The 21821-nt window shown below is 44.3% G+C and overlaps 2 protein-coding genes across 2 annotated transcripts in view; both read right to left on the bottom strand.

Moving 5' to 3' along the window:
- AMOTL1 (angiomotin like 1) overlaps positions 1-21821 on the bottom strand; it is a 172486-nt gene that overhangs the window by 55569 nt on the left and 95096 nt on the right. Inside the window, 1 exon segment of the mRNA XM_068266833.1 lies at positions 8546-8686. Within this exon segment, the coding sequence (XP_068122934.1) occupies positions 8546-8686 (141 nt within the window).
- On the bottom strand, positions 15441-18455 carry LOC137545506 (uncharacterized). The gene is made up of 2 exons (XM_068266832.1): positions 15841-18455; positions 15441-15506 (listed from the first exon to the last, which is right to left on the bottom strand). Exon 1 carries the CDS (start codon positions 18039-18041, stop codon positions 15843-15845), a length of 2199 nt encoding a protein of 732 aa, XP_068122933.1. The 5' UTR covers positions 18042-18455; the 3' UTR covers positions 15441-15506; positions 15841-15842.

Raw genomic sequence — 21821 nt, 5'->3', positions numbered from 1 at the left:
TGCACCGGGCCCAGCTAATCTTCTGACTCTGAATGATTTTTAAATTCATTCCCGCCAGCCTTCATTAGCGATGTATATAGCCATTACCAGGGGAACCGCTGTCCTGCTTCCTGCCTCTTCACAGCAGCCGGAGGGGACGCGCTACTGTGAAAGAAGGCGCACGCAGCAGGGAGGAGAGGGACCGACCAGCAGAATATGAAAGAGGAAGCTGCCACCACTGAGGGAATACTCCCTATACACTGCTCAGTAACTGATTTAACTACTGGGGGTTAGGTGTGGGTAACAAGGAGGACCAAAGGTGTGTAATGAGAATGAATGCCGTGTGTGTGGGGGGTGATTTTTCTTTCCTTCCCTTTCCTTATCATGCCAATGTCTGGGAGACCTGGCCTGGAATATTTCAAGTTTTGGAGTTTGGTTAGACCATGACAAGAATTAAGCTGATGTCTCTCAACACCAGAGGCCTGAATGTGCCTGAAAAGCGGGCATCACTTTTAAGATCCCTTAAAAAGCAAGGTATAGGGATGGCCTGTTTCCAAGAAACCCATTTCTCCCTAAGGGGACCCCCAATCTTTAAAAATAAATTTTTTCCTCATGCTTTTTTTAGTCTTCCCCAACAGTCAAAGGTGAAAGGTACCGCTTTGTTGGTATCTAGGGATATTAGACTGGAAGAGATACAGGAACTAAGAGACGAGGATGGTAGATATATATTGATTAAAGGTTTAATTGAGGGGCGAAGGCTAACGGTGGGTTCAGTTTATTTCCCTAATGAGAGACAGGTTGGATATATGGAGCGATTTCTGTCGAGGCTTGAGGCATTTGCCGAGGGGAGCGTTATAATTGGGGGGGATTTAAATATCAGTCTAGATCCTGATATGGATACTTCAACTGGGAGGTCTTACCTCTCAAAAAAACTCCTGATTAGAGCCAGGGCTGGACTACAACGACAGCAGCTGGTAGATATATGGCGGGTACAACATCCCTTTGAGAAGGGTTTTACATATTTTTCGGGTTTACATCAGTGCTATACAAGAATTGATTATTTTTTGGTGTCTCATAATCTGCTGTCTGAGGAGCCGCAGTCTGGAATTGGGGTTGCCGCAGTGTCTGATCATGCGCCGGTGTTTCTGGAACTGTTCACAGATAACCGGGGCAGACCTCAATTTAACTGGAGACTAAATAAAGCATTACTATCTGATGAGCGGGTGGTATCTGTGATTGGTGCAGAGCTAAAGAACTATTTTAAGGAAAATCAGACGGAAGAAATAACTACGATTACACTCTGGGAGGCACACAAGAGTGTCATAAGGGGGTTTTTCATAAGAGAGGGTGCAAGGAGGAAGAGGGAAAGAACTAAAGCTATCATGGATTCTTGGAACCGGGTGCAGGAGTTAGATAAAAAGCATAAGAAAAATCTGCTGCCTGCAGTATGGCAGGAATTAAGGGGGGAAAGAGAAAAATTAAAATCACTTCTCTTCCAGAAGTCTAAGGAGATGGCAGCAAAACGCAGATGCCTATATTATGAACACGGGAACAAGAGCGGGAGGTTATTGGCTAGGGCACTGAGACAGCAGCAAAGGGAGTTGTATATCCCACAGATTTTAGATGGGACTTCGAGAAGGCGGGTGCGAAGTGAGTCTATCGCGTGCGTCTTCAGAAATTACTACAAATCACTTTATAATATTGAACAGAGTGGGGTAAACTCCAAAGAACAGAAGATAGATAAAATACAACAGTATTTGAGGAGGTCTGGAATGCCGACCCTGGCCGCCGCAGAAGCGGCAGAGCTAGAGGCCCCTTTTTCAAAGGAAGAGCTGCAGAAGGCGGTTTGGCAGTCCCCTCCAAATAAAGCTCCCGGGCCAGACGGGTTTGGTTCCGAATATTATAGGACGTTTTTTGATATATTGACCCCTCAGATGTTAAGGTTATTTAACCTGATAGGAGGTGGGAGGGAGAGGAGTTGTGCATTTTCACAAGATATGCTTAGATCGAACATAGTGGTCCTACCTAAAGAAGGTAAGGACCCACTGCTCTGCACCAGTTACAGACCTATATCATTGCTCAATGCAGAGATTAAGATTTATGGCAGGATGATTGCAGACCGGCTGGCGCGCTTGGTTGGCGGTATTGTCCACTACGACCAAGTGGGCTTTATGCCCTTGAGAGAAGCAAGGGACAATACAATAAGAGCTCTGGATTTGATTGAGTGGGCCAGGACCCAGTCCCAGTCCACCCTGTTATTATCCACGGATGCGGAGAAGGCATTTGACAGGGTGGACTGGGACTTTATTGATCAGACACTGCGGCATGTGGGGTTGGGAAGATTAATGAGGGAGAGAATTTTAGCACTGTACTCGTCTCCCACTGCAAGCGTAAGAGTGAATGGGGTACCTTCCGAGCTGTTCAGCATTAGTAACGGGACACGACAGGGGTGCCCCTTGTCTCCCTTGATCTTTGCTTTGACCCTGGAGCCCCTGTTGTGTTCAATTAGGGGCAATGAGAATATTATGGGTTTTAACACTCGTTCAATCTAGGCATAAGGTGGCAGCATATGCCGATGACTTGTTATTTTTTTTGACTACCCCACATATATCCTTGCCTAATCTGATGCAGGAGTTTACTAAATATGGGAGCGTTTCTAATTTCAAAATTAATTATAATAAATGCGAGGCTATGTCAGTGGGTCTGGATCAGGACACGATCACGAGGATCACGCAGAACTTCCCATTTGGGTGGGCCCAGTCTGGCCTATCATACTTGGGAATTAAGCTTGCTCCATCGATTATGGAACTATATCAGCGGAATTTCCCCCCCTTGCTGAATAATATCAGTAAAGACCTTGAAAGATGGGATGTGGGGTCCTTCTCATGGTTAGGTAGAATTAATATCCTGAAAATGGCAGTGATGCCTAGAATATTATATTTATTCCAGGCTGTACCGATCATGCTACCTCCGCACTTTTTCCAACAGGTCAAACGATTATTCATGAGGTTTTACCTGGAAAAAGAAACCTCCACGCACTAGATCCACGCTTTTGTATGCAGGTAAGCGAAGGGGGGGACTGGCGGCGCCTAATGCACGCCTGTATCATGCAGCTGCAGTGTTAACTCGGGTGGTAGACTGGTCTAGACACAAGGGTAATGAACAATGGGTGGAGATGGAGCAAGAGCTGGTGGCGTACCCTATTCAGTATACACCCTGGATTGGGAAATGTGCTAAGATAACCCACCCGGCAAGTACCCTGATAAACCAAACCTTGACTTTATTTGGTAAGTATAGGGAGCGGGGGGATATGTCTCCATGGCCAACCCCCATGATACCATTATTGGGGAACCCGGGGTTAATTGGTAGTATTACGAGCGAGGGATTCCCACGTTGGAAAAGCTGCGGGGAACTAAGAGCATTAAACTTGATCGAGGAGGGGAATTGGATTACCCTGCATCAGATTAGGGAAAAGGTGGGTAATCCTGGGTTGGATGAGTGGGGCCTTATTCGTTTTCGTCATTTCTTGGGGGCGGTGGGTAGCAAGAGAGAGCTCTCAAGGAAATTGACTGCATTTGAAGGATTGTGTAGAGGACAGGGGGCGATTAGGGGTACTCTTTCACGTATATATGATATTTTAAACGATGAAGTAGATCCAGCGGGATATATTAGGGCCAAGTGGGAGGGGGACCTGGGTAACACATTTACTGATGAGCAGTGGGGGAAAATCCTGCTGTTTGTTCATAAATCCTCAGTGGCATCCAAAACACAAGAGTCTAACTATAAGTTCTTTACGAGATGGTACTGGACTCCAGACAGGTTAAACAAGGCCTTTCCGAACGCTTCACCCATGTGTTGGAGATGTAATAAAGAGCGAGGTACGATCCTACATGTGTTTTGGGGATGTGAGGGATTGGTAAAATTTTGGACAGATGTGAAATGCTATATACAGAAGATCTTGGGGTTTACCCCCCCAGATGACCCCTGCATTCTTCTTGCTGCATGTAAATACGTGGAGCATCAAGAAATATAAAAATTCACTCTTGAGGCACCTCCTGAATGCCCTTAAGATCTTGATAACTAGGAGGTGGAAACAGGTTATCCCTCCATCAATAGGGGATTGGATTAGAGAGATAGATGATATCATGAATATGGAAGATCTTATGCATATGGTGCAGAATAGATCGGATGTCTACTACAGTACATGGGCTAAATGGCTGAGGTTTAGATCCTCTGAGGAGTATGCACGGGCCCGAGATTTATAGGGTCACAGAGTGTTTGAGGGACAAGTGAGATTGATCCATTTGTCGATGGTGGCCCAGGCCTGGGATGTCCCGAGACAGTGGCATGAGGTTTTCCCCCTTTTTGGTGTGTGTGCGTGCGTGCGTGTGTGTGTGTGTGTGTGTGTGTGTGTGTGTGTGTGTGTGTGTGTGTGTGTGTGTGTGTGTGTGTGTGTGTGTATTTTCTTTTATTTCATTTTTTAATTCTTTTTTTTTTTTTTTATTTATTTTATTTATTTTTATTTTTTTTTTGTTTGTTTTGTTTGCGTGTTTGTATGGATGGTTTGAAAGTTTAGATTGATGGGTTGGGGATCCTGACTCTCTCTTCTTAGTAACCTTGGTAAAAGGGGGAGGGACTCGGGAGACTAGTTCTGGGGGATGGAGTTTAATTTAATAGGTTACGTCTGAATAGTGGTTATGTGGACACGCCCCCTGAAGATGGAGGAATGGAGTATGTGTGGGGAGGGATTTTTTTTCCCTTCATTTCTTAGTATGGTATTTTTGCAAAATGGATTTAGGATGTGTTCGATATTATATTGAGTACATTATTTATTGTATTTGTATATTTGCTTGAAGGAAAATTTTTCTATAAATAAAGATTATTTAAAAAAAAAAAAAAAAAACTACTGGGGAAACTATACTATCTATACTGGGGCAAATATACTAACTATACTGGGGCAACTATACTCCTTATACTAAGGCAGCTAAACTGGTCTGAGCCATGCTCGTTCGCTTTGAGTCCTATGGGAGAAAAGCGCTTTACAAATGTTATTTGTTGTAGTTGTTATACTTGTGCCACTACACCAGCAACCGCCCCCACGGGAACCTGTTGCGCACAACACTTCGTGTCCCCCTGTGGGGACGAAAAACCCCAGATCGCGACGGAACGCCGCCGAATGAGGCGTTGCTGGAAGCCGGGCAGGAGCCCGTGTAAACAGGCCCTTATATTGGAAAAAACGGAATTTTTTTTTAAAAAAAGCAAAGCATGTTAGAATCAATAATTTAAAATACTTAATTCTGACCCATCAGGCGAGCGGTCATGGGCAAATTTCATCAGCGTCTGACCCATAAGCCTTCTACTGAAGATTACACTTGACTGTTGGAGGCTATAACTGGATCTACCACAAACAAATCTAATTTAGAATACACCAAGGAGTTCTATGATACGGTCGCCATGGATTTACTCATTTTTAGTCTGTATGCTGTAACTATAAATAAATGTTGTCCTTTCTTACCAAGATATCTGATGCTATGCGAGTTATGGTCCAATGTGGATCATGAAACAGAACTACCTATACCAAACCAATAAAACGCTGCTTCGGGTAATACCTTTAAAGCGGACCTGAACTCAGAACTTCCTCTCTGCTCCAAAATATAAGCAAAGGCATAATAACCTTTAATGAAAAACATTTCTTTGTTACAGCTGATACAAATCCTGCAATGAATATGCAGTGTGTCCACTTCCTATTTGATGTAAACAGACCTAGGATTAATATTCTGTGTTTATAAATTAGCTGCTCCGCCGAGTCAGCCAGCTGACACAGCTGAGAGATCAAATTACAACTTGTGCTTATGACAGAGGAGGGGGTATTAGGCAGGTTAACCTCTATAAATACAAATGCATTTTGTGAATGTTTTTCTTCTGTTTTGTGCAAGAGTTCAGGCCCACTTTTAGGGGGGGAAAAGTAAGCAGTTAAAATCTGACAGCACCGATAGGTTTTGTACTAGTCCATCTCCTGATGGAGGATTCTCAAAGTTTTCTTTGTTTTTAAAAGCATTTTCTGAACGGCAGTCTAACTGCCAAAATAGCAAGATACCAGCCAGCCTCCCTACTCACTTGCATACTATTTTATCAGTTAGACTTAGCAACTGCAGTTCAGGAAATGCTTTTTAAAGCAAAGAAAACCCGTAGAATCCCCCATGAGGAGACGGAGCTGTCCAAAACCTGTAGTTTGTGAGATTTTAACTGCTTACTTTTTTTTTCCGCCGAGTGGTCCTTCAGTGGTTAACTGTATCAGTTTTTTTTTTTCTTTCGCGCCAGATGTGGGTAATGTATGGCTGCTGCTCTGCATTAGGTACAGGAGTGCCCCGCCCCCTACACACACACACACACACGATTTTGGGGGTTACAGGAGTTTTGTTATGCCCTTATTTACATGCACACTATATAAGCTTGTGTATGAAACATTCCTTATGTATCCTTTAGGTCTCTTTTACACGGGAAGCTGAGCTGCTTGTTTGTCGGGCATTGTGATAGTGCAACAGGAATGGTTTTTACAGCATTCCTCTTCTTTAGCATTGAATGGCATGTTCCATCAGTATACAGCACAATATGCTCTACAGATAGAATCCTATTCACAGGCGCGTTGTTCAAGAATCGTAAAAGCAAACAAAAGCATCCATGTTTGTTTGACCTCTGCTCCAAGTAGGGTGGAGTGTAGCGCTATACATGTGTGAGCTACCCATAAGCCATTGCAAACAGGTTGGCAACTTCTGATTATTGCGGGTGGCACACAATTGTCAAATTGCATTTACTTTTTGATTTTCCCTATTAAGAAGAGGAACTCCAGTGAAAATAATGTAATAAAGTGCTTCATTTTTACAATAATTATGTATAAATGATTTAGTCAGTGTTTGCTCATTGTAAAATCTTTACTCTCCCTGATTTACATTCTGACATTTATTACATGGTGACATTTTTACTGCTGGCAGGTGAGGTCACTGGAAGGAGATGCTGCTTGCTTTTTTGACAGTTGGAAACAGCTGTAAACAGCTGTTTTTTTCCCACAATGCAACAAGGCTCCCACCGTGTGATGTCAGGACCACAGAGCTGTGAGACACTGACATCACACTGTGGGAGGGGTTTCACCACAAAATCAGCCATACAGAGCCCCCTGATGATCCGTTTGAGAAAAGGAATAGATTTCTCATGGGAAAGGGGGGTATCAGATATTGATTGGGATGAAGTTCAATTCTTGGTTACGTTTTCTCTTTAAGTTACTGTTTGTAGTAACAACATTATTAGTTAAACTGCAGTATAGTAAAGCAACCAGAAGATGTCGCTATCTGTAAAGTGAGGCAATTATCTCTATGGTATTGAGATTTCCTGTATTCACTCTGTGTTCCTCTCTGTTCTAAGTAAGCTGCATTACCTGATGGTGGTGTACGTTTTATCTCTGCATGTTTTTTCTTCAGTAAAGAGTTCTAACTTGTTATACTGAGTGCCTATCTGCGTGTACAGACCTCTCTGCTCCATCAGTTACAACAATATTATGTCTGGAAGAACCTTGTCGTTCCTTTGGAATCAAATCATAAGTGATATGGATAGGATTGTTGGAACTCTGTGCTATGGCCATCCACCATGGTGGGAGATCCACTGCATTTCTCCTATGCTTCCTCCTCCAACATTGTTAAGAAGGGGCAGTAAGTTAAATCATCAGGCAATATAAAGTACCCCCAACCTACTTCCCTGGGGCTTCCTCCAGCCCCTTGCAGCTGACATGTCCCACGCTGCGTCCCGGGGTCCCCGCCGATACAGAGGCTGACCCCGAGGTCGTCCTTCCTGTGCCTGCATGAAGTGCTGCTCTCAATCAAGTCCATGTTGTCCACAGCATACTGCACAGGTGCAGAACCAGTGCGCCTGCGCAGTACGCTGCAGACAATATGGACTTGACTGACAGTGGCACCCCCGCAGGTGCAGTAGAGGAGGTCAGCCTCTGCACACGGCACAGACCCCAGGCTGGCGGTTGCGTTCGGAGTTGTCGGCATGGGACATGTCAGCTGCAAGGGGCCGGAGAAAGCCCCGGGTAAGTAGATTGGGGGTACTTTATATTGCCTGATGACTCCTTTAAGAAGGAGTAGGGAAAAGAAAATACAAAAGCGTTTGAGGAGGCACCTAATACTGTTATATCATATATAATATACTAAAAGGATAAAGAGGTGTCTTGCCTCCTTAGAAGGATTGAAAAAGATTAGGTAGGAAAAAGATTTTTACTCAAGCGCGATTATTATGTTAATGTGTTTCGCAGATCCCTGCCTGCTTCCTCGGGTCAATAAAACAGGCAGATGCCTTATTGCTGAATTGTGTGGAGCATGGGTGCCTATGTCTCCACACAAATTTTTGCAATTTTTTTTCAGCTTATGCTGCGCCCAAATTAGCGTATACCACTTTCAAATGTACCCCCACTAGGGGTTTCCGAGGTCTAGCATGTCCATATGAGGGTCTATGAAGACAGATTGTGGGACAGTCATGGAGCCTGAAGCTCTTTAGTCACTCAGTCACGTACCAGCTTGTTCTCTGGAGGAGTTCCCCAGCTCGGTTACCACAGCTCGCTGGTCATTGTTGTCAGGATACCCGGGGCAGTCTGCATACAGGTAATCAGCTTCCTCAAACTGGACCGGGACACACCGGTAAGGAGGGAGGGCACCTGAAAAAAGAACGCCACGCTGTTAATTTACATCATAATTTATCCCGCTTCACAAGACTTAAAGGGAACCTGAAGTGAGAGGAATACAGAATCTGCCATCTTCATTACATTATAGACAATGCTAGTTGCCTGATTTCTGTGCTGAGCTTTTGGCTTTAGTGGTTTCTGAATCACCCACTGGCAAGAAGCATGCAGCCAGCGGAGTCAGAGTCACAACATCTGATCTGCATGTTCATTCTGGGCCAGTGACACATAGTATTAAAAGGCAGAGTATCAGCAGTGGTCAGGCAACTGGCATGGTTTATTAGAGAATTGAGGTAAAAATTACAAGAAATGTGAACAGAGCAGGAACTAAGTAGGTCCGTAATGCTCCTGTGCTTCATTGTGGCTGCTCTGCAGAACTTTACAATTGTGTGAAAGTGCCCACACATCAGTACATCAAGTGATGGGCATATCAACCATATGACTAATCTCTCACTAGACCAATCTAATCAGAGAGGGGTGTGTTACCTACCTATACACCGCAGACCGATTTATTTCCAACAGATTTCAGCATGAAAACCATCAGAAATCGGCCTAGTATCATGCTCCCTGTCACCTTCTTTCAACTAAAAAGATGGCTGCCCTTATCTATTTTAAATTAACATAACTAATGTAACTTAATGACAGTATGTTTGTTTAGGCTGAAGTTCCTCTTTAAGCAATAACATCAAAGATGATTCGCTGCATCAGAACAAGGTATTTATCCCCCCAAAATTCCACGACTTTCAGGTTGTAGATTTTGCTTCCCGGGGGAGGCAGAGCTTTGCGTAGTAGCTCTGCCTCCAGTCAATATCCGCCGATCTCCGCCTCTCCCACTGAAAGAAGACAGATGGGCTGTGAGGGAGGCGGAGATCCATGGAGATTGACTGGAGAAGAGGCAAAGCTACTGCGCAAAGCTCTGCCTCTTCCAGGAAGCAAAATTATGCAAAAGCAGAATTTTTCCCCGGGGATTTCAGGGGGATAAATATCTCATTCTGCCGCAGGAATCATCTTAATGCTCAAGTTAACTGTACAAGAAAAACATTTTTATTGGCTTCAGACTCTCTAACTTAGTTTTATCAAATTCTGGGTGCCTATTTTCCCCTTGTGCCACTCACCCTCCCTTAGAGGGGTATACCGCCTGGATCTTATGTGGTCTAGCCACATCTAAGCCCATCTGGTTCCTTTGTCACCAAGACTGCGACCACGTCCAGTTTGCCTGGGACACACAGGCATGTGGGGGGAGGGAGGGACAAACTTTTACTTGGGGGGGGGGGGGGGGGGGGGGGAGGGACACTTGCCAGGGATCTCTCGGTCATTGTAAAATTGAACGCCGTTACCGACATGCATCCGATTGAGCACCAGTGACCCAAGATTTTCCAGCATCTCCAATCGATCCTTTCAACCCGAAATCAATCAAAACATTGATCGGGCAGACATGTTGTACTGCTAAATCACGTGATCTATGGCAACCTTAAAGAGGAACTTGACTGAAAAAGACATAATGAATAAAATTGCTTACTTTTGCAATATTCACTTATAGATTTAGTCGGTGTTTGCCTATTGTAAAAATCTTTCCTCACCCTAATTTACATTCTGAAAGGTATCACTGTTGGTGACATCTTTTATTCTGCCAGGTGATCTATCGGAATGTTGGTTACTGAGAGTTCTATGCACAGAGGGAGATACTGCTTGCTTGGCAGTTGGAAAAGCCATTATTTTCCACAATGCAACAAGGTTTCGCAGACAGCAACGGACCATGGTCATGACATCACACTGTGGGAGGGGTTTCACCACAATATCAGCCATACAGACCCCTCTGATGATCTATTTGAGAAAAGGAATAGATTTCTCCTGGTAAAGGGGGTATCAGCTATTGATTGGGATGAAATTCAATCCTTGGTTAAAATTCCACTTTTAAGGAAAGAGGCGAGCAAATAAGACCTACTTACCTGGAGCTTTTTCCAGCCCCTGGCAGCCTATCTGTTCCTTACCAGCGCTCCGCTCCCTAGCCCTTGTCCTGGGGTCCCCTCTGTTACAGATGGCGTCTTCTGCACCTACGCGAGCGCACGGCCACGCCACTAACGAACGTGGTCACGTAGGCTGAAGCGCAGAACACTCCGGCTGCGGGGAGCACGACTGCAAGCGGCGCGGCCGTGCACTCAAGCAGGCACAGAAGATGCCGACTTAGCGAGGTAAGCATCTGCAAAATGGGGACCCAGGGCCACCGGCTGGGAGCGAAGCGCCAGTGAGGGACCGATAGCTAGCCAAGGGCAGGAGAAAACCCCAGGTAAGTAAATTTTGGGTTTATTTTTTAAAGATAAACTCCGACCAAGAATTGAACTTTATCCCAATCAGTAGCCAATCCCCCCTTTTACATGAGAAACCTATTCAGTTTCACAAACAGACCATCAGGGGGCGCTGTATGACAGATATTGTGGTGAAACCCCTCCCACAAGAAGCTGAGGACTGTGGGTACTCCTGGCAGTGTCCTGTCTATGAACCTTGTTGCATTGTGGGAAATAGCGGTTTACAGCTGTTTCCAACTGCCAAAAAAGCATGCAGCAGCTATATCACCTGCCAACAGTAAAAATGTCACCATGTAATAAATGTCAGAATGTAAATCAGGGATTTAAAAGATTTTACAATGGGCAAACACTGATTAAATCATTTATACATAATTATTGTAAAACTGAAGCACTATTTTTACTACATTATTTTCACTGGAGTTCCTCTTTAAGCTCGGACCTCCTGCCTGGCTCTAAACAGTTACTTTGTACAAGCAGGACTTTGGGAAAAATACCTTATTTAGAGTGCAGGTCATAGGCGTTATTACTATTCTGCTTTTCCACTACTTGCTGCATTAATGCTGGAAGGATAGCTTTAAAGTCTAGCGAAACTCTGACTAGTTCTCACACACTGGAGAGCTCTCCTCATTTAAAAGCTGCGTGCGTCCTGCAAGTACTGAGCGCTTATAAAAGATGCATACTACGTGGCTGCCAGATATACGGCGTACAGAAGCCCGCAGCTCCTTCTACTAAACTCACACCGCTATGCAGAGAATATCGATATTCATGGACTCCTGACTCCTCTAACCGCGTGAAAACCTAATTAATGCACGGTGAGGTGATCACCGTTATATATGATGCAAGTCATGAGAGTGCAGTCTCCATTTATGGCACGTGGCAGGTTTCCTGGGGGCTAAGGAATGGTGATAAATCAGCCAAGGTCCGAGGAGGCGGGAGTCGCAGGAGTGTGAAGAAAAATAAATGAAAAGAAATTAAGCACGCGCTCCAGGCACAGATGTGTTCTTAGCCCTGTTAAAAGGGGATTATACTCCCCAAACTAAAATTTCACTAAATTCGCTTAGTTACAAAGAAAAAAAAAAAACATTTGAAGGCATTCCTTGTACATAAGATAGTTTATTTTCAATGCAGAGAGTAGTAGAAGCTTGCTTATCTCTGGTCATCCTCAAAGCCAAGGATCTCCATGTGCCGGTGTCTTCACTCCGCCCCCTTCTCTCTGCTGAATACATACATCACCCTGGCAACAGCTGAGATGAGGGCAGAGTGAAGACACAGGCACAGGGAGATTCTTATAATTCTTATATTTTTGTGAAAACATATAGAACTATATTTTAGCGCAAAGCGTCCAAAACAATTTTTATTCTAGCCCAAAAGATAGGTGTTTTTTTCGTGGATATGTGCAATGTACGCAAAAACCGCGCAAGTTAACGGGAATTTATTTATTCCCCCCCCCCCCCCCCTACCAAAATTGTTTTTTGAATTAAACATTATTATTGCAAGATTTTATGTGAAACGAATATTAACAGTTTTGCTCATCACTGCTCACAATTACCTTTTCCACTGTTTTTATCCCAATCACCCCCACTTTTTAATATCTATTTCACCTCTGATGTTTGATATTTATTTATAATTTTTATATATATTTTATCTTTATACAATTTAATGACTGTATGACTACACATGGGTTATGAGCCAATTATCTCTGTTTACAGCTATTGCTCCGTTGTTATTGCCTGATGAAGCGGGATCAAACCTGCGAAACGCGTTGCATATTTGGAGTTCATAAATAAAATATATTGACTGTGTTTACTACAGTCGTTGTGTGTCTACTTGGAGGAGGTAAGTCCACCACTACCTCCTCTATTTACCAAGAATTTGGTTTTTAAGCTCATTTAGCTTCCTTTTATCCTTTTGGCGCCTCTGTTCTCCTGCATAACAGGGAGATTCTTGGCTTTGAGGATGACCAGAGATAAGCAAGCTTGTACTACTCTCTGCCGTGAAAATAATCCTATAATAATAAACAATTTGAAACACATACTTGGAAATGCTTTCAAATGTTCTTTCATGTAAATAATAGTAGTTACTGAAATTTAGATTTAGGAGTACAACCCCACTTTACAGAGAGGGGCTAAAAAATAAAAAGAAAAACTAGTAGGCTACCTGACCTTGGGGGCTGAGCGGATCAGGTAGCCGCCAAAACCGCTGCTTCTGTGGGCCACATTGGCCCTCATTCACAATCTCTGGGTCACGACGCTGCAAGGAGAGATTGATTCTCTCATCCAGCGTGCAGAGAGGCGGGGGAGCGGCAGGGGAGAGAGAGAGCAGGCGGGAAACCCTGCAGGGACGCCCCTGGTAGGAGTTTTGAACAGGGAATCCCTTTCCCACATGTTTACCCTCGAGATAGCCACAAATATTGTCGCTAATCTCGGGGGGTCATAGAGCAGTGGTGGGGCGACACAGAGGCATGTCATGAGGCAGAGAACATGCCTGTGTGTCCCATCTGCCCACCCAAAAACAGCCTCTGGTTCTTTTTAAGTGGTTTGTAGCAGAATGTCTCTTATATATAAACTCCATGGCCAGCCAATGTCAGATCAACTGATCAGGAGGCCCATTACCAGCCGACGCTCAAACGACTTGTACACACATGGCCAACTGCCCGATATAAGCCCAACAGTCGTGTGAGTTGATCCTATGGTTGGATCGGGCAAACCGCCTATCATCAGTCGCTAATTTAGTCGATTGCCACGCATACACACGCCTGATTGTTGTCCAACAGACCAAAACCAGATGACAATCGGGCGGATTTGTTGGATGTGTGTAGGAGCCTTTATAGTCTGCAACTTTATGCCAGGCTGCTATGCACTACAACCCTGGTCACAGACACACCCATAACATGCTTGTGGAGTGGAACAGAGTAATGATGTCACTTTACTTGTGTGCCCCTTCCCCTCGTCGCCCAGACCAGCTGTAAAGCTACCCTCATGCCAATATGTTGTATTGTAAAACCCACTTACTAGAAAAAGTATGCGTTTTGAAATGGACCAACTGCACTTAGAATTTGATGAATAGCATCTTCATCTGCCATCCTGAGACTCCCAACAGCACCAGCTTCAGACAGGATAGATTTATGAGGGGTCCGCTGACCTAATTCCTCCATGGTAGGGAGCGTTTGGACAGGCCACTCGCTAATATATTGCTGGTGTCATGACAGAGCGCTCATAAACGTGTGATCGCCATGAGGAATGGGGGCTTCTGCCGCTATCTAAATGAAAAAGCTGAGCTGGTCATCCTGAAGCAGCGAGAGGGAATATTCTGAGCTACTCACCCCCTAATTGAGTTCACATCGCAACACAGGGACAAAAAGCCAGATACAAAGCTAATAGAGACCATCAATTTCTTCTACAGAAGTCCTCTGACAAGACTGCAGCCTGAAGCTCGGACATCCTTAATTACAGGAAATGGCTGATGTAGGGGCCCCTGACCATGTACTACAAAGCGGACCTGAACGCAAAACATCCTCACTGCTCTAAAAGATAAGCAGCAGCATAATAACCTTAAACAAAAAAACATTTCTGTGTTACAGCTGATACAAATCCTAACAAATCTGTGCTGTTTCTACTTCCTGTTTTCATAAAAGCAGATATATTGCTAACATCATGTGCTTTCAAATGAGCTTATCTGCAATCTCTGCCATGGCAGTCAGCTGACCCAGGGGAGAGATCAAATTACAGTTGTGATTAGACACAAATGAGCAGTGGCGTAGCTAAAGAGCTGTGGGCCCCGGTGCAAGTTTTACATGCCCCCCCCCCCCCCCAAGCACTCTATACATAACAATTGATACGGCGCACCAAAACCTGCCAAGGACAACCCCAGTGTCAGAGGTGCAAGAAGGGGATGGGGAACAGTGTGCTAAGGATTACTACTATTCAAAGCATCTATAGAAGTGATTATTACCAGCACAGGACCAATAGAGAGCTAATACTGTGATAGAGGGTGGACCCTTTGGGGCCCCTCTGGCCCAAGGGCCCCGATGCGGTCGTTACCTCTGCACCCCCTATTGCTACGCCCCTGCAAATGAGGGGGAATTAGACAGGCTAACCACTTAAAATACATACAGGGTACATTTCTCTCCGTTTTCCTTCTGTCCTGTGTAAGAGTTCAGGTCCACTAAAGTTTACTGAGTGTCTAAAGTTTAGTGACTAAACCAATACATTCCTGTTTCTCTGAACTCGGCAGTCCTGGGAAGGAAATAAAGGATTTTATTGATCTGTGACTAATCACAATTGTAATTTAATCTCTTAGTTGTGTCAGCTGGCTGCCATGGCAGAGCAGCTAATTAATAAACACAGGCTATTAGCCCTATGGCTGCTTCCGTGAAAGCAGGAAAACTAAACATTAGCTTACCTGGTAATTTTATTTTAGGTAACCCTCCAGGACAGGTATACATCGAGATCTGGCCCCTCCCAGGAAACAGGAAACATCCACAAGCCTCTCTATAAGTAAAAAGATTTGTCAGGTATCCGGCAGTATATAACCAAGAAACAACTACCAACAGGTCTCAACTCCTGACACCTAACCAATAGCGTATTACAAATACACATTATTATTATAACTATTAACACTTGCCTCTTTCATAGTGCACAAAATTAACATATCTTCATATATACATAACAATATATACATAGCTTATGAACAATACGGGTGGGTTACCCCACCTGTCCTGGAGGGTTACCTAAAATAAAATTACCAGGTAAGCTAATGTTTAGTTTTTTCCATTAACCCTCCAGGACAGGTATACATCGAGATGATACTCAAGAAAACACTAACCTTTAGGGTGGGCTGACCGCATGTAAGACTTTCCTTCCAAAGTCTTGGTCTGATGAAGATATCCGATCTAGTCTGTAGTGCCGCATAAACGTTCCCAAATTCTTCCACGTTGCTGCCTTACAGATTTCCAGAGGAGAAGCACCAGCTCTGAAGGCCCAAGTTGTTGCTGTCCCTCTCGTAGAGTGAGCTTTAAGATTCTTTGGGGGTACAACCTCCATAATTTTATATGCTTCCAAAATGCATAACTTAATCCAGTTAGCTATCGTTCTTTTTGAAGCTTTCTGCCCTACTAATTTACCTGTGAAATTTACAAATAATGCTTCAGTCTTTCTTAAATTTTCCACTCTTTCCAAATAATCTTTAAGTATTTGTCTCACATCTAATAAATGTCGTTCCTTTTCCTTGTCATTTGTCGGAATCGGATAAAAAGTTGGCAGTATAATTTCCTGAGATCTGTAAAAAATATCTCCAACCTTTGGAATAAACTCTGAACTTGTTCTAAGGACTACTCTGTCCTTATAAAAAATACAATAGGGTTTCCTACAGGATAATGCCTCTAATTCACTAACTCTTCTTGCAGAGGTAATTGCTATCAAAAAAATAGTTTTAAATGTTAACAAACGCAAGTCCATTTCTTTGTGGGAATCAAAAGGAGGCCTAGTTAATGCCTTCAGTACTAAGGATAAATCCCACTTCGGAAATGGTTTGACCGCAATAGGTCTATTCCTTTCTATTGATCTCACAAAACGAGCAATCAAAGGATGGGTGGCCAATTGTCTGTCCAAAAAAACAGAAAGTGCTGAAATTTGTACTCTAATCGTGCTTAGAGCCAATTTCTTCTCTACTCCACTCTGGAGAAACTCTAATACTGTAGCAATCTCATTCGACTTAAATCCTGATTGTTCCTTCCATAAATTATATGTCTTCCAATACTTCAGATATATAGCCCTCGTATTCCTCTTCCGACTCTTAATGAGTGTGTCTATCACTTTGTCTGATAGGCCATAGCTTTTTAGAATCCGCTCCTCAGTAACCAAGCTGTTAACTTCCATTTGTTGATGTCTGGGACCAGCTGCCTCTGAATTAACACTAAATTGTCCTGAACAGGCAGAGGTAATGGATCTGCTACTTTTAACTTCAGCAGCAGAGGATACCATGATCTTCGCGGCCAATTCGGGGCGACCAGAATTACTTTCGCTTTGGATGCTGCAATCTTTCTCAAAACCAGAGGTAGAAGGTTCAATGGTGGGAATGCAAATGCCAGACTGAAGTCCCATGTTTGAGAAAGAGCATCTACTGCCGTCGGATTGTCTTTGGCGTTCAGGGAGAAAAACTGACGACATTTGGTATTCTCTTGATTGGCGAACAGATCTATGACTGGAGTTCCCCAAACGGATGTTATCCATTGGTATACATCGTTGTTCAATTGCCACTCCATATTCGATAGCTGTTTGCGACTGAGTAGATCTGCTAGTAAATTCATAGAACCCTTTAGATGAATTGCTGTAAGCGACAACAGAGTCTGTTCTGCTATGTTCAAGATTTCCAAAGCTAGTGTCAACAGTTTGTGTGATCTCGTTCCTCCTTGGCGATTTATGTAGGCTACGACTGTGGAGTTGTCTGTCCTTAGCTGCACATGCTTTGCCGTTATCAAATGCTGAGTTGCTATAAGGGCTAACTTGACCGCCATTAATTCCCTGTAATTTGAGGACTGACTCCTCATATGCTGCTGCCAAAGACCCTGTACTTTGAAACCCTGCACATGGGCCCCCCATCCTGACAGACTTGCATCCGTAGTCAGAATTACTTGTGTAGGGAACTGCCAAGCTCTGCCCTGAGATAACGAGTGGGGGACTGTCCACCATTCTAAGCTCTCTTTCACTGTCTCCGGAATTTCTATCAATCGGTCCAGAGACTGGATTGTCTTGTCCCAATTTCTCAACACCCAGGACTGCAGTATACGTGCATGTTTCATGGCCCACTGCACTGCTGGAGCCACTGAGTTTAACAGCCCCAACAGTCTCATTGCATTTCGGATCGAAATTACATTGCTTTTCCTGAAATCTTCCGTCTGTTGCACGAGTTTCGCAACTTTTTGTTCTGGTAGGAACATTTTCTGTTCTATTGAATCTATCATAAATCCTAGAAAGAGAATCTTCTGAGTGGGTTCTAATTGTGATTTCTCCAGACTTATAATCCATCCCGCTTGCTGAAGCTCTTTCACAACTATCTCCCTGTGTAGTAATAATGTTTGTCTCGAATCTGACATTATCAATAGGTCGTCCAAGTAAGGAACAATCATTATTCCCTTCTTGTGTAAGTGGGACACTAGCTCGGCAATCACCTTGGTGAAAATTCTTGGAGCGGACTTTATGCCAAAGGGGAGGCAGCGGAACTGATAATGGGTTATCATTGGACCCTCTTTTACCGCAAACCGGAGAAATCTTTGAGATTTCGCTTCTATTGGGACATGCCAATAGGCGTCCTTCAAGTCGATGCTGAGCATGAAACAATTGGCTGTTAGCAACGTTCTGAGAGAATAAATCGATTCCATTCTGAACTTCTGATGTTTTATAAAGGGGTTCAGAGGTTTGAGATTTAAAATTAGTCGATACTTTCCCGACGGTTTTTTTACCAGGAATATCTTTGAATAAAATCCTCTCATCCATACTGCCGGATACCTGACAAATCTTTTTACTTATAGAGAGGCTTGTGGATGTTTCCTGTTTCCTGGGAGGGGCCAGATCTCGATGTATACCTGTCCTGGAGGGTTAATGGAAAAATATACATACTGCAGATTTATTGCAGGATTTGAATCAGCTGTAACAAATGAATGGTTTTTTTCTACTTTTAAGGTTATTATGCTGTTGGTTATCTTTTCAAGCAGAGAGAACGTTCTGTGTTCAGATCCGCTTTAAAGCCAATGGGTACCGGATTAAAAAAGAAAAAGTCAGATACTCACCTAAGGAGAGGGAAGGCTCGGTCCTAATGAGCCTTCCCTCTCCTCTCCCGGTGCCCTCGGTGCTGCGCTGGCTCCCCCGTTCGCGTCCGCCGCCGCAGGGACTTCGGAGGTCTTCGGGAGCACTCGGGCTTCCGAAGACGGGCCGCTCCATACTACGTATGCGCGAGTGCGTCATAGAGGGCGCTCGCGCATGCGTAGTATGGAGCGGCCGCGTCATCGGGAGCCCGAGTGCTCCCGAAAGCTCCCGAAGGCATGCGGAAGTGGCAGTATTTGACCGAACTGGTCGAATACTGCCACGGTGGATCCTGCGCGGGACCGGGCACCAGGAGAGGAGGGGGAAGGCTCATTAGGACCGAGCCTTCCCTCTCCTTAGGTGAGTATCTGACTTTTTCTTTTTTAATCCGGTAAACATTCACTTTAAGTGAAGGATATAGTAAAAAATGGATACTTACCCAAGTAGAGGAAACCTCTGATGGTCCAGAAGCTTGCCATGTCCTCTCCGACCCCACCACTGCTGGCTGGAACCAGCTTCTTGCGCGTCACCGCGCTCCCCTCTGTGTACGAGCAGGACCACACTGTGCATGCGCAAGTACGGAAGAAGCTGTGCAGTAGCACAAGGCTGGTTTGACTTACCGCGCTGGCACGGACGTACTCGCACAGATGCAGTATGGCCATCCTTGTACAGTGATGGGAGCACAGCCACGAGAACATACTATTCCACAGCACTGTACAGAGTACATTGTCTTGTCACTTAACTGTCCCTCAGTGGAGCTCACAATCTAATCCTTACCACAGCCATGTCTATGTATATATCATGTAGCGCATGTATCATAGTCTAAGGCCAATTTAGGGGGAAGCCAATTAAAGCAGTAGGATCAGCCATACTATGCCAGGGCAAAAAAACACATATATAAGTAGATAAATACTTGATCTACTTACATAAACCTGTATTGTACTGTCCACGTTTTGATTTCAGTGAATGTTATATAGTAAATGAGTAGAATTCTGTTCCTGGTGGGAACCATGTCTTTTGCCCACCGTTTAAGGTAAATCCTGATGTCATTTCTGCCCTTTTCTTTTTTTTCTTTTCTCCTCCAATCGCTGAGTCACCTCAGCCTTGCTTGTAAACACAAGTGAGCAGGGGATCATGTTTCAGCAAGGTAGCTAGGCAGGGAAATAAAAGGAAGAGGAGATATTATAGATAAAAAGAACCCCCAGCATGCAACTGTTTGGCACTGACTACTAAAGGACCAGTGCTCCTTAACCCTTCTGGCGGTATAAAAAATTCCGCCAGGAGGCAGCGCAGCAGTTTTTTTTTTCTTTTTTTAAATCATGTAGCGAGCCCAGGGCTCGCTACATAATAGCCGCTGCTCAGCGGCATCCCCCCGCCCGCTTTGATCGCCTTCGGCGATCTCCGATCAGGAAATCCTGTTCAAAGAACGGGATTTCCTGGAGGGCTTCCCCCGTCGCCATGGCGGGATGACGTCACTGACGTCGTGACGTCATTGGGAGTCCCGATCCACCCCTCGGCGCTGCCTGGCACTGTTTGGCCAGGCAGCACACGAGGTCTGGGGGGGGGGGCCGCGACGGATAGCGGCGATCGAGCGTGGGGCGGCGGTGATTGGTGTGCTGACGCAGCTAGCAAATAGCAAAAAAAAAAATTAAGTAAATCGGCCCAGTAGGGCCTGAGAAAACCTCCTGTGCGGCTTACGCCGAACTACGTTCGGGGTTACCGCCAGGAGGGTTAAGTATGTGATAACTCCAAATCATAACAGCACAAAAAGTTTTGAAAGTTTTGAATGCAGGATTAGTATCTTTATCACTTAAAGCACTAGGATCAGCCATACTATGCCAGGGAAAAAAAAAACATATATAAGTAGATAAATACTTGATCTACTTACATAAAAACATGTATTATACTGTCCACGTTTTGATTTCAGTGAATGTTATATAGTAAATGATGAGAATTCTGTTCCTGGTGGGGCCATGTCTTTTGCCCACAGTTAAGGCTAACTCGTGATGTCATTTCTGCCCTTTACTTTTTTTTCTTGTCTCCTCTAATCGCTGAGTCGCCTCAGCCTTGCTTGTAAACACAAGTGAATAGGGGATTAGGTTTCAGATAAGCAGCTGACAGGGAAATAAAGGGAAGAGGAGGAATAGATTATAGATAAAAAGAACCCCCAGCATGCAATTCTTTGGCACGACTACTAAAGGGCCAGTGCTCCTTAAGTATGTGATAACTCCAAATCATAACAGCAGAAAAAGTTTTGAAAGTTTTGAATTCAGGATTAGCATCTTTATCACTTAATACACTCAGACCAGTTGCTGTTGAATGTGATTTTTATGGTGACAATCCTGCTTTAACCTACAGTATCTGTATGCTTTTGAGATGTGGGAGGAAACTGGAGTACCCGAAGGAAACCCACGCAGACACGGGGAGAACATACAAACTACATGCAGATAGTGCCCTGGCTGGGATTTAAACCGGGGCCCCAGCGCTGCTAGGCGAGATCGCTAACCACTACGCCACCATGCTGCCTAAAGGATGTGTTCGGAGGGGCTCAGCACTGGAAAGGTGGGGGTCGAGGACACAGGAAGCCTCTGAACTATCCAAAACCCTTCCCTCTACTGAGCCAGGCAGCCATTCTTTTTATTTCGGTGCAAGTTTACTTGAAAACCCTTTTTTTTTTTTTTTTTACCATTTCCAAAACATGGCCGCTGAATATCTGCCACATCCAGTAAACGATCCGTTATATTTTTCAAACCCGAGCTCCAATCAATGAACACCTTCTATATACAGCAGCTAACGATGGGAGCGGACCAACAGCCTGAATCCCGGCAGGGATATATTATGATCAGCCAGCATTTCTGATCTGCAGCCACAGTTTCCAGAGGAACTTCCTGTGCTGTGTGACCTCTCTGGTTATGTGTAATCCGAGCCACTAACATTTCACTGGACTAAACATAAACATGTTCCATTCATCTCCTGTTTCCTGCAGGTATCACTTCTGCTGAGCTG

Source organism: Hyperolius riggenbachi, chromosome 2 (assembly GCF_040937935.1).
Source record: "Hyperolius riggenbachi isolate aHypRig1 chromosome 2, aHypRig1.pri, whole genome shotgun sequence".
NCBI classification, from domain to species: domain Eukaryota; kingdom Metazoa; phylum Chordata; class Amphibia; order Anura; family Hyperoliidae; genus Hyperolius; species Hyperolius riggenbachi.
This window is presented reverse-complemented; position numbering and strand designations above follow the sequence as displayed.

Excerpts from the sequence above, each read along its gene's own strand:
- LOC137545506 (XM_068266832.1), bottom strand. The coding sequence starts at position 18,041 with ATGGATTATAAGTCTGGAGAAATCACAATTAGAACCCACTCAGAAGAT.